Below are 13,448 nucleotides of genomic sequence, written 5' to 3'. Positions count from 1 at the left end.
TGCAATGTTCAGCAGCTTTCACTCTGAGATGTGGTGCTACTTGGTGTTGGCAAATCCATGGTGATTCCGGGTTTGTTTCCATAGCTGGGATTGTATAACCACATGCCACATTTCACATTTTGGTAAAGCTGTAACACAAAACAGGAAAAAAAAATGAAAAAAAAAAAAAGACTTTGGTTATGCAAAATTATATCATAAATGAGATTAGTTAAAAAATATTCATATATATCTATTCATGGCAGTTAATGCAGTAGGTTAAGACTATCAGCTATTAATGAGCTACTTCCTCTAGTCCATGGTTTGATTCCCTTAGCCTCCATTTGCCTACTCTGTAACCATGAGCAAGTCACATAAATAGACTGCTCTTGGGCTGAGCATGAAAAAAAGGTCAATTCCAAATAAATACATTATTATTTAAGTAACACATATGAACATATATTTATTCTACTTCATACTTATTGTATCACAGAGTCCAGTATACTTATCCTCCATGTCAAGACCATTCCCATCAGGACTTGATACATTCCTCACATCTTTACTGGACTGTGTTAATAAGTAAGGTGTTCTATAGTTTGCTTGTGTAAACACTGCATAGCAATCAATGTTACTAGCATTCTCTATCTATGTTCTGACAAAAATGTCTTTAGATGAAGTTCTTGTATCTGCAAAGGTCTGTGCTGTTTTATGGAACATTGTACAGACTAAACAGTAATAACCCCCAGCATAGATATGCATACATATGTTCATACAGAAATACATACATGCATCCATAAGCACTTGTTACAGGGAAATGCTTTACACATTTCAAAAACCCAATCTTCACTAAACCATCATCTGAGCTTACAGGCCTCTGCTGAGTTAGAATGGTTTATGCAAGTGCATAAAATATAACTATTACTTGACAATTTAGGAGATTAATAAAATATAGCAAAGCCAAGTTTGAGGCTAAAATAGCTACATAAGCCAAAGACAAGTAATTTTTTTTAGTTATGCCCGTAATCTGAAAAGCATAACACAAAAATACACTGAGCTGATTGTGAACGATGTTACCTACACCGAGGCTAACAATATAGCTAACCTACTGGCCAATAAATTTAGGTCTACCTTTACCCCTCTCTCCCCTCTCTCACCTCAGTCTGTCCCTCAAGATATACTTGAAATTTGCTCACCTCTAGCTATCACACAACACCAAGTCCTAAAATTGCTATCAAAAGCTGAAAATGCTGCATCAGTGGGTCTTGACAATGTCTCTGGATGCATCTTAAATAGCATGAAGCACAATTTAGTCACAACCCTAACACTTTTCAATCTCAGCCTCCATACAGGTTATATACCGAGTGAATAGAGCACAGCTACAGTCATTCCCCTGCATAAGGAAGAAACTTCCACAGACCCAGGCAATTACAGAACCATATGTATGACCAGCCTGATATGCAAAGCCATGGAAAGACATCATGGAATTAATCAATCAGGACACACAGAAGCTCCACACGCTGGACTTGTCTTAGTTTGGATTCATCAAGGGCAGATCATGCTTACTCAACCTGGTGGATTCTTTTGAAAATGTCAGCAAAGCAATAGATGAAGGCAAAATGGTACACACTACGTATCTTGACCTGGCCAAAGCTTTTGACACAATTCTCCACTCAGGCATAGTAGAAGAGCTAAATAAACTGGAAATAAGCACCTATGTCACCTGCTGGATGGCCAACTGGATCACAGATAGGATGCAGATAACCAAAATAGGGGAAGGTACCTCAGCAAAGAAACCAGTCATCAATGGAGTCCCCCACGGTTCTGTGCCAGGACATCTCCTGTTTGACATCTACATTTCTGAAGGAAAAGCCAATACCAAAGGGCTCTGGTTGATTATATTTGCACATGACTGCAAGATAGGAACAGTCATTGAATCCCCAAATGACTTAGCCATCCTGCAGGAAGGTTTGTCTCAATAAATAAATGGTGTCAAAATCATGGTCTGAAACAAAATGCCAAAAAAATGCATTATTCTATCCTTTGGGAAGTTATCTATCCTGGGGAACTACCACATTGACAATACATCCATAAGAGCTGACCCAGTTGTTCTGGATTTGGGAGCTTATGTGGAGAGTGGACTAATTTTTCATCAACATGTGTCTATCATTGTAAGAAAGTCCTTCTATATTGCACAGCTTATAAACAAAGGAATTGTATCTAGATCTAGAGATGTTATTATCTCCCTTTACTCAGTCATTATTAGGCCAGTCATTGAATATAATGCCCTGTTTGGCATGTACCTGTCTAGAAGCATACAACAACTGCAACTCCTACAGAGATGCTTTACTGAAAGGATGCAAGGCACAACATGTCCTACATGGGCTGACTTAAATTCCAGTCACTATTCTCCTCATGCTACAGACTGTTAACAAGCAACCTGTGTCTGGCATGCAAAGCATCCTCTGACTCAATACTGATAGATTTACTGCACATCAGCAAGTCAAAAGACATCAGAAATACTCAGTCAAGGGATTTAAACATCTTCTGCGACATCAACAGAATGGTTTGAAGGGACAGGTATATTTCACAGAGGATACCACTACTGTGGAGCAGACTCCCCATCCACATAAAACAAAGTTCATCCCTGTCCATTTTCAACTGCAACTTAGATCTAAGGATAAGAAACAGAAAGTCTACTCCATAACTGTCTCCTGTACAAATAATGGTAGATGCAGCTCCTAAATGCAGTGGTCCCCTCAGATTGTCTTGGTATGATCCCAGTTTTTCTCATTATGAGTAATATATAATTATCAACCATGGCATAGGTAAGGCCAATCTTTAACCAAATGGCATAGGTAATTTTGAGCACAAAAAGAGAAATTGGCTTGGCTTAAAATAGTCCAAAAGGACAGCTAGCCTAGTATGTACCTATAAATCTATGAACCTATAAACTCTCCCCTTATCCTTCATTTCCCTAAATGGTGACCAACTATTCGCAGCATGTCTTCTGACCCAACTCTGTTAGAAATGCTACATCCAAAGAAATTCCAATCCCTCCACACCACACGCTCCAAAGACCTCAACCTCATTACCACAATCAACAGAACATACTGGAGGGACAGGTTCATAACCCAGAGACTGCCCATGCTCTGGAATAGACTTCCCAGACATGTCAAGCAGAGCACCTCACTAGCTGTCTTCAAGCGAAATCTTGATGAGTGGATGGGAAATAGAAAGTTCACCCCGGGGATCACTCCAGTGACTCTACTTGATAGAGGCACTGGGAACTAATGACGGGTGGCACAATGCTAGGGCACTTCTATGGGCTAGGCTTGTAAAGGCCCCAGGGTCATTAGCCTAGTACACACCTATGAACCTATGAACCTATGTAAATTCAAGTCGGGAGTTTCCCAAGGATCTGTCGTTGGTCCCATAGTTTTCTCAATCTTTATCAATGGCATCATCACTGAAACATCTCCTAATTCAGTAGTACTACATGCAGACGACATATTGCTATATTGTGCAACCCCCACACTAAAAGTAGTGAAAGAAAAGTTCCAAAGTCACTTCAGTCCAATCTACAAATGTTCTATAACAAACTACTTGGATGAAGCTAAATTGCTGTTATGCTGTTTTCATACCCTCTAAAGCTCTGATATAACAAAAACTGTCAACATGTCAGATTTAAACAAAAATAAGATAAAAAAAATCTAATCCTATCACACTATTGGGCTTGTTCTTAACCAATCTTTTAACCTTTTACTGCACATTAATGAAAAGGTTACCACGCAGCTAAAGGCTTGCCACTCAGTGGCTCACCACTTGACCCCTGCTGTCTGTCTGACATTGATAAAAGTAGTTTTTATCTTTAGACTAAAGGGCAAATGTCCACAAAGTACTTTAAACCCAGCATATAATGTTGATCTCCTACAAATAACTATAAATAAAATAAGATGCACCTTTAAACCTGTCACCACACAGAGAACAGCACTACACTACCATAAAATAATCAATTGGCTCCCAATAACAATCATATTATCCTCCTTCACATTTAGGCTGATATAATGCAAGTTGTTGCCCCTTTTTCTCTAAGAAGTCCATTGTTAACTCCATCCCTGTGACTTCCACAGTACTTCTGGTGTGTCTGTCATGCAACATAGACTGCCATTTAAAAAGTTATATACAAAGAAAAGCTTGAGTAAAACAGCTTCAGTAAACAGGAATAATCTGCCAAAGTAGATCACAAATAAAAATAAATGCCTAATTTTCAATAAAAAAAAAACTTAAAAAGCACCTAAAAGAATCATATGAATTGTATGAATGTAAATGCCTCAAGGACAAACATTAATCCCTAAAGCGCAAAAAACACATAAAATTTTACAAGTTTATGCAAACTAGACTAAACTCTGCTAGACCATACTCTTTGAATTTACTTATATTGTAAATATTATGCATATCTGAAATATGGCTAACACAAAGCATAGCATGTGCTTAACGATTACTGATTTTCACCAAACTTAATTAACATCCCCCTTTCAAAATTCTACATGCTCATTTAATCATATAGCTTATTCTAATTGCATTCCGACTAGCTTCACTGTTTTTTTTCCCTTTCCAGCTATATAGTTTTTCTTTTACAATCTATCCACTTTTTCCTCCTCTGCATCACAGCTTAGTATATTGGAACTACTCCTTGTAACTATGTTTTCAACTTACTATGGAACTGTTGATAAAATCATAAATGCCTTTAAAAGTTAATACATCAACAGAATCTGTATATGCTCAAAACTGTGGCAATGAAATGGATTTTTTATGTTAACTCATGACAGCAAGTATATCTGTATATGTAATTCTCTTTATATCTCACCTGTATATTCAAATGACCTACATTAACTGTTTGTTAAATTCTCTGTGTGTTTCTCAAGTGCTTTAAAAGTTATTCTATTTCTTGACTATTAAAAATGTTCTCTAAAAACTGCTTTATTAAACTGTTTGTCATGTCTAGTGCCTATGACCAGGGTCATGGATGAAAATGGTCCTGTGACCATCCCATCTACTATTTAACATATTTAAAATAACAACAAGACTAAATACAGGCCCTACTGTCTCCTCATGGATGAAAATGGTCCTGTGACCATCCCATCTACTGTTTAACATATTTAAAATAACAACAAGACTAAATACAGGCCCTACTGTCTCCTCATGGATGAAAATGGTCCTGTGACCATCCCATCTACTGTTTAACATATTTAAAATAACAACAAGACTAAATACAGGCCCTACTGTCTCCTCAGGTGAGGAAATTCCCCACTTTAGCATTTTCCTTCTCATTTACCAGCTTGAATTTACAGTCCTTCATATCCAAGAAAATGTTACCTTAATAGATAAACAGATACCCAAGTACTATGGGCAATTATTAAGTCACCCACTGCCTTTCATTTTGACAGGGAGAAAATGCTTTAACTCCTCAAGTTTGTCTTCATATAACAGCCCAGAAAATCCTATAACTTGTTTATTAATCTCCCCTTTCTCATGTCAGGCATATTTTTAAGAGATGGTTTACTGTGTTCCAAAATACAGCTAAGTATTCAATTACTGGCCTTATTACAATGTAAAAGAGGAATTGCAATTAGATGAATTCTCATTCTGATAGTCTGCAGAGCTCTGACTAGCATGCTTTCAGTCAGTGTTTGCATTTTTTAAATTAGCCTGATGAGCCTGGTCTGCAAGGCTATGGGATGTATCATCATGGAACTTATAAACAATGACATTGGTAATCTCCAAGCTCTGGGCCCCACCCAGTTCAGGTTTGTAAAAGTCAGATCATGTCTCCTAAACCTGATAGACTTCTTTGAAGTGGTCACCAAAGCCGTAGATGAGGGTAAGGTGGTTCACACAGCCTATCTTGATCTTGCCAAAGCTTTCGACACCATCCCCCACTCTGGAATTATAGATAAACTCACTAAACTAGGTATAAATCCCTATGGCACAAGATGGGTTGCCAACTGGCTCACTGACAGAACCCACACTGTGAAAGTAGCAGACTCCAAATCCGACTTCAGGCCAGTGACAATTGGAGTACCACAGGGTTCAGTCCTGGGTCCTCTCCTGTTTGGTATCTACTTCTCTGAAGTACAGGTTATCACAGAAGGTCTTTGGCTAATGAAGTTCACAGATGACTGCAAACTAGGAGCCATAACTGAAATGCCTAACGATGTGGACATCCTACAAAAGGGCCTCACGGAGGCTGATGTCTGGTGTCAAAGCCATGGCTTGTAACCAAAAAATCAGCAAACCTTGAATCCTGGTATCCACACGAAACATATTTTATTGTAAAATTGGACCAAATACAAGAATAAAATTCCAATCCTTAACACAGGCACTAAGTGCTTTCACCCTTTCGTCCTAGGGCATCATCAGAGTACAAAGTTAAGCAGATCATCATCCCTTAAATACTAAAAACTTGAATTACTTAATTAGTTAATTTTCTAATTAAAACTTTTTATCCACAATTAATGAGACAGAGAAGGAAAAGAACTCAGCCTTAACTTAAAGCAATACATCCTTGTTCAAAACTCACATAGTGGTATACATTTACATAATACCACAATTAATGAGAATAATAAAAAATAAAAATAAAAATAATAATACAATTCAAAATGAAAAATGAGAATCAAAATAAGAATAAGAATAAGAGTAAATTGAGAGAATTGTGATAGCAGCTAAATTTCATTGTACCTATGAAACAACCACAGTTCCCATGAAAGGAAATGTGTTGGTGTCAAGCCATGTGAATGAATGTGAATATAAAATGTGCAATCAATTATTACTAGACTAAAAATGTTATATAAATATTGTAAAATAAATGTCATAATTTAATTAATTGATTATAAATGTTCATGAAATGATTAAAAATGTATTGTATTTAATGTTTAATACATAATCATAAATATTAATAAATTAAATATATTAAATATATCAAATATTAAATACAAATTACAATTAAATACTATAGTATATATTAAAATATTAAAAGTGTGATGTATAAAAATGTAAAAATGTGGTTGCATCTATTAAGAATATATCTAACAAGTATAACTAAACGAACTATGTTGATCAAAACAAAAATTGTGTAAATTATGTATATTTATTTAACATATATTCTTAACTCTAAATAAATTGGGATTTGAGCTTGAGAATACTGGCGATAGATATTTGATCATTAATCATTAATCAAAGCCATGGCCTCATGCTCAGTGCCAAAAAGTGCATTGTCATCCCCTTTGGGAAAAACTCTGTACCCATGAACTACCACATAGGCGGTAGTCTACTTAACACCGAAAGTGTGATGAGACCTTGGGACACAGGTGGACAGTAGTCTCTCATTTGATAATCACATTGCCACAGTAGTCAGGAAATCCTTCTACGTGGCACACCTCATCACAAAAGGTTTCTCCTCCAGGAAAAAAGAGGTCATTGTTCCCCCCTACTCATCACTCATTAGACCAATTATAGAATACAGTGCCCCTTTTGGTATGTACATCACAAGACATCTACAACAACTGGAAAGAGTGCAGAAATACCTCACAAAGAGGATTACCAGCCTCAAACAGATGCCCTATGCAGACCATCTCAAAAAACTCCAGCTTTACTCGGTCGCATATCACGTACTCAGAGGCGATGTCTGCCTAACATACAAAGCTATGTCAAACCCAGAGCCGTTGGACATGCTCCACTTAAAGAAATCCCAATCCCTCTGAGCTACACGCTCTAGGGACCTAAACCTTGTAAAACACAAAGTCCACAGCAGAAAGATCAACAGGACCCAGGATGAAACAAAATATTTTAATTCCAACGTAGCGAGTCCGAAACACAACTCTGGTATAAAATTATATCAAGCGCTTTCACCCGGGCTCTCCCAGGCTTTCTCAAGATGAACCACAAAGGAATTGCTTTCATATTATATAAAACCGTTAATTACATGATTAAAACGTTAACGTCATGCAGATTACTTAATTAAAAATTTAAAGCTACATAACATAATGTATTAACAATTCATTTAGTATTTAAGCCCTAAGATTCTATTCCTAGTTGACACAACTATAACTTACAAGTACATTATATGCCCTAATTAATCAAAGGTACTGTGCAGAAGATCTAACTAAACTTCTATAAAGAAACCTCACCAGGCCACTTCAATTGTAACACTAAGGGTGTTGTTTACCTTGGTTTTTGCCAACATTGTCTTTGCTTCTATATGGGCAAGACAGAAAGCACATTAAGAAAAAGGGTGTATGAACACCTGTATGAGATCAGTAAGAAAAAAGAAACCAACGCTTTTTATAAACACTCGCTGGTCTGTAAGGATATTGTTCTTAAATTTTTAGTGCTTGATCAAGTTGTATGCAATGCAAGAGGTGGTGATTGGGAGACGTCCCTTGAGTATAGGGAATTGCTCTGGCAACTAAAATTAAATGCTTCAAAATGGCCAGGGCTTAATGATTCCATTAGTATTAGCAGTGTTCTTAAAAGTAGAAGAGCGAAATTATAGGAGTTTTGAATTTTTTCTAAACAATTTTTGTTAAACAACTTTTGCTAAACAGTTATTTAAGTGCTATTATTGTAATACATTTAATATTAATGGAACATTGGTAAAAAAGGGGGCAATATGTAATGTATAGGTTGATATAGGGAAACCATTATTTATAAAACTGTTTGCCTTTAGGTTTTTTAGTTTGTGATGTGTTTGATGGCCACATTATTCTTGCTCCTGTTGTTTTTAATAATGTTTTTAATAAAGTTTTTAACAATTCTTTCTATAATTTTCATAATTATAATTTTTATTTTTTTATTATTTCTTTATAGAAGTTTAGTTAGAGCTTCTGCACAGTACCTTTGATTAATTAGGGCATATAATGTACTTGTAAGTTATAGTTGTGTCAACTAGGAATAGAATCTTAGGGCTTAAATACTAAATGAATTGTTAATACATTATGTTATGTAGCTTTAAATTTTTAATTAAGTAATCTGCATGACGTCAATGTTTTAATCATGTAATTAACGGTTTTATATAATATGAAAGCAATTCCTTTGTGGTTCATCTTGAGAAAGCCTGGGAGAGCCCGGGTGAAAGCGCTTGATATAATTTTATACCAGAGTTGTCTTTCGGACTCGCTACGTTGGAATTAAAATATTTTGTTTCATCCTGGGTCCTGTTGATCTTTCTGCTGTGGACTTTGTGTTTTACCAGTGGTAATTTGTTCAACTTTTTTCGTTGACCTAAACCTTGTCACAACAATAAACAGAACATGCTGGAGGGATAGATTCCTGTCCCAGAGACTTCCCATACTCTGGAACAAACTACCTATCTATATCAAACACAGCTCCTCATTAGCACTCTTCAAGAAGAATCTTAATGACTGGACGGGAGGTAGGAATTTCACCCCAGGGATCACTTCTGTGGCTCTGCTCAACAGGGGCACAGGAAAATAATTTTCTTGGGTGGCGAAAGCCAGGGTACCTTTTTGGCTACGCTTATATAGGCCCTGGGGCCAATAGCCTAGTACCTACCTATGAACCTATAACCTTACTTATCTTAACATCTAGCCTGATCAACTAATTACCCTTAACAACTTTCCACCAAGTGTTCACACTCCTGACAACGGGATAAAAAGAATAATTCACTCTACATATTTCTTACCAATCACATTCTTTAGCTTTTTAGACTATAGTACTGCTACCTAGAAAAGCAGCAACAGCTTTTTCTTCTATTGTTTCAGTCATTGGTGACAGGTAAGATATTTTCTGCTATTGTCTGTTCTACTTTCATGCTCTTGATAGTAGCAGAGTCAGTTATTTTACTCTCTAGTTGCATTAAACATTGCCTTTACTGTTAGGAAATGCACCCAAGACTCTTCTTATAAATGCTGTCTTCATCACTTCACTGTACACTTTGTGTAATTAAGTTATAATTATTACTTTTCTAACCAATGAGATTAACTAATACACATTACCTTCTTTACTTCATTCTATGCTTGGTGACAACAAGGGCAATTCTTCAACTATCCCTCACCTTCCTTACCTTTTGCCTCTAGTGGCAGCAAAGACACTAACCTTTCATCATACACTCGATACTCATGTTCAGTTGATTTTTATACTCAATACTAATTTTCAGTTGATTTTTTTACTGGTTTATTTTGTTAACTGGTAGGTGGAATGATCCATAGACCCTTTTCAACCACAACCTGGGTCAACAGGCTCAGCAAAGTAAACAAAGTATGCTTACATTACATGAAGTGCACACACATTAAACAAATGATACACTTTAGTAGTCCATATACAGCAAGCATAAGTATAATTTCCAAAATTATAAGTATGACATTACAAGAAAATACTGAGAAACATTAGTTGTCCATAAACAACAAGAATAAATATCATTCCAAAATTATGAGATTTCAATGAAAATACCTAATTCAAAGAATTGCATAGATATATACAAGAATAATCAATAGCACGTGGAGTTCCACTACAAAAGGAAGCAGAAGTCAGTAGCAGGAGAAGGACAGGCCCACTTCTTTTTAAAATTAAAGTATTAAACGAAAAACAATCACTGCTTCAAAAACTTTGCAGCATTTGTCTAACAACTGAAAATGGCACAATTACAATCTTTTTTATTCCTGTTAAACATAATAGGTTTGCAGTCCTGCCTATATCATGTGGATGCCATCCCACCACGGAATCCCATTTTAGCCATTTTGCAACACAGCACATTGTATTTATTATGTTACAATAAATTTATCGGCCCTCCTGAGACTTCCTCTATGGAATATAACATTCATAACTCTAAAGTAAGTCCATACACAGATTAATCTTCTCCAAAACTGCTGGGGACTGCTGATAACCTTCAAAACATGGCTGACTTGGCTTTACCTATTCATACTAAAAACTCTTCTCTCAGGTAACATCCACGTTAATCTTGATCGACCCTCAGCCACTCACTCAGCCACTAACATCACTATAAAGGGTTCAAAGCATGTTAAAATAATCCATCTACAAACAACACCAGCAACTGAGATAAACGGGCTACTCACTACAACAAGCACTAAAATGTAAAAATAGATAAAGTGGCTAATCCAAAACTAGGCCAGGGTAAAATAAGAGCAAATCCTTTATTAAAATGTGGTTAGAACTTTCATGAGTACAAGCTCGCTTCTTCAGACCAAACATACATTTTGTTTCAACTATTAAGTTCATTTAACACAATTCAAAAATCTACTAACCAATCATAGTGCATCTTTCAAATCAAATGACTTGGGAGGTAACAGTGTAACATCCTATTTTAACTTATTAATCTTGAAGCTATAGGCATGTGACAACATTTGCTCCCGACAATGTAGCTCTAAGGCTACCCACTGATGCTCTAATAAAAATGTGTAATAAATAGGTAAAAGTATAATTTTAACTTCCTAAACATCACCAATAATATTTAGAAATGTGCAGAAGATATAATATCTGGGAAATCAGCTAATCAGATAACTATTTAAATAAGGGTATGGCTTTTAATATAGGTATAGGTGGAACTTGTCCATTAAGACCCATTCTACCATCCGCATGTAACTTAATGATCCATTTCTTTTGGTCATTTCTATATTGTTACATATATCACCTAACTACTGGCCTTGTATAATATGATTTACAGCCAAAAACTTGAACATATGATGGATAGAGGTGGTAGCTACATGGTTTGGCTAATGCATTAGCCACATTCTTTTTACTAATATTGTATAAATGTTCCCTCACTCTATCCCTAAGTCACCTATTAGTCTTGCCTACATAGAACAGACAACATATAGTACAGTAAGCCAGGTATATTATATCCATACTATCACAACTGGCAGAAATCTTAAAGCTGCATGTTTGTCCTGTAACTGGATGCTGAAATCTCTCATTATCATCAATCTATTAACAAAATTACAGACTCCACAGAGATAAGTATGCTGTCCATGCTGTCCAAATTTGGGGATAGAATTATAGGGCTTATACTCACATAACATCTCTTAACTGATTTCTTGTTTTTATATCTAAATGATGGTCTGTCCCTCACAATACTCTTTATTTTATCATCAGTGACTAAAATGTTCCAGTGTTTACTAATCACATCCTCTATATATGGCGCATCATTACTGTATTATAAATTACATTTCACTTGATTTGTTCTCACTGTTATCTTCCTATTCCTAATGCCCGTATTAGAAAAGTAAGGTTGCACAACAGTTTTCCTTAATTCATGTACATCACTGCATGCTTGTGCAATAAGTTCTTTACTATAACCTCTTTGAATAAAATTAGTACTAAGTCTACCGAGCTCATTTTGAAACTCTAGGTCACCTACATTGAGGCTAGAAGCTCAAATGACCTGTCCCTTTACTATGTTGGGAAATATGTGTAGGGGTGCATACTGCTTCGATGTAAAATTTTATTTCGATAACAGGGTTTCCAATGTATTGTTGTAGTGACTCCCCTTCCTTATTCTTTTTGATACATACATCCAAAAAATGAATAGTATCTGTACTCTTGACCATGTCAAATTTAAAAAAAAAGTAGTAGCCTGTTGTATCTCATCAAAAAAGTGTTCCAGGAGCTGAATCCCACTTGTCCATACAAAAAATAAATCATCAACAAAGCATCAATAAAACATACGTAAACATTATATAAAGGATTATCCAAGATATGGTGTTTTCCCCAAATAGCCATAAACATGTTGGCGTAGCTATTGGCACAAGCTGTGCCCATAGCTACGCCATCCAACTGCAAATAATATCTGCTGTTGAAAACAAATGCATTATAATTCAAGGCTAATTTGAAAAATTCAATAACCAGATCAATGAACTTAATAGTTGAAACAAAATGTATGTTTGGTCTGAAGAAGCGAGCTTGTACTCATGAAAGTGCTCCCCACATTTTAATAAAGGATTCGTTCTTATTTTACCCTGGCCATGTGAACTCATTTAACATAATTTCATAGTCCACATAGATAACCAGCCTGGTTAGAGTGTAGGAGGCAGTGTTATGCCACTTATTAAAAATTGCATGAAAATGTTTATCTTGCAAGCTAAACAGGCTAATCCCGCTAAAGGCAATAACCTTAACTCACTCAAAGTACATGCCGCCTTAGGTAAGTACATGAACCTAAAGATAGGAGTTATCTATATTCAGACATTAAATGATACATATCCTAGAGGTATTTTAAAACTTTGTCTAAGTTTATCTTAAATGCTATAGAGTTACTCAGCTGAACTGATTCATTAGTCTTAATGGCTTAGACCAGCTAGTTAAAATCCTTACTTGACCTAACCTAACCTTAGGCAATAGCTCTGTCCTCAGTCTTATATTTAGCTATATTGCCCATCATTTCTTCAAAATTTCTTTGGTCCCTGATTATCTAGGTGACCACTTTTCTGTCCTCTCTGGCT

The 13,448-nt window shown here is 35.9% G+C and overlaps 1 protein-coding gene across 1 annotated transcript in view; it reads right to left on the bottom strand.

Moving 5' to 3' along the window:
* Nucleotides 1-13,448, bottom strand: part of LOC122803248 (receptor-type tyrosine-protein kinase FLT3-like) — a 495,076-nt gene that overhangs the window by 366 nt on the left and 481,262 nt on the right. The window contains exon 15 of the mRNA XM_044072843.1: nt 1-128. This exon is cut by the window's left edge and continues 366 nt beyond it. Coding sequence (XP_043928778.1) covers nt 9-128 — 120 coding nt within the window. The 3' untranslated portion in view covers nt 1-8. The remainder of the gene's footprint in view (nt 129-13,448) is intronic.

Source organism: Protopterus annectens, chromosome 5.part1, assembly GCF_019279795.1.
Source record: "Protopterus annectens isolate FY-2018-M chromosome 5.part1, PAN1.0, whole genome shotgun sequence".
Lineage (NCBI taxonomy): Eukaryota > Metazoa > Chordata > Ceratodontiformes > Protopteridae > Protopterus > Protopterus annectens.
Note: the sequence above shows the minus strand (reverse complement) of the source record. Positions and strands in the feature narration are given on the sequence as shown.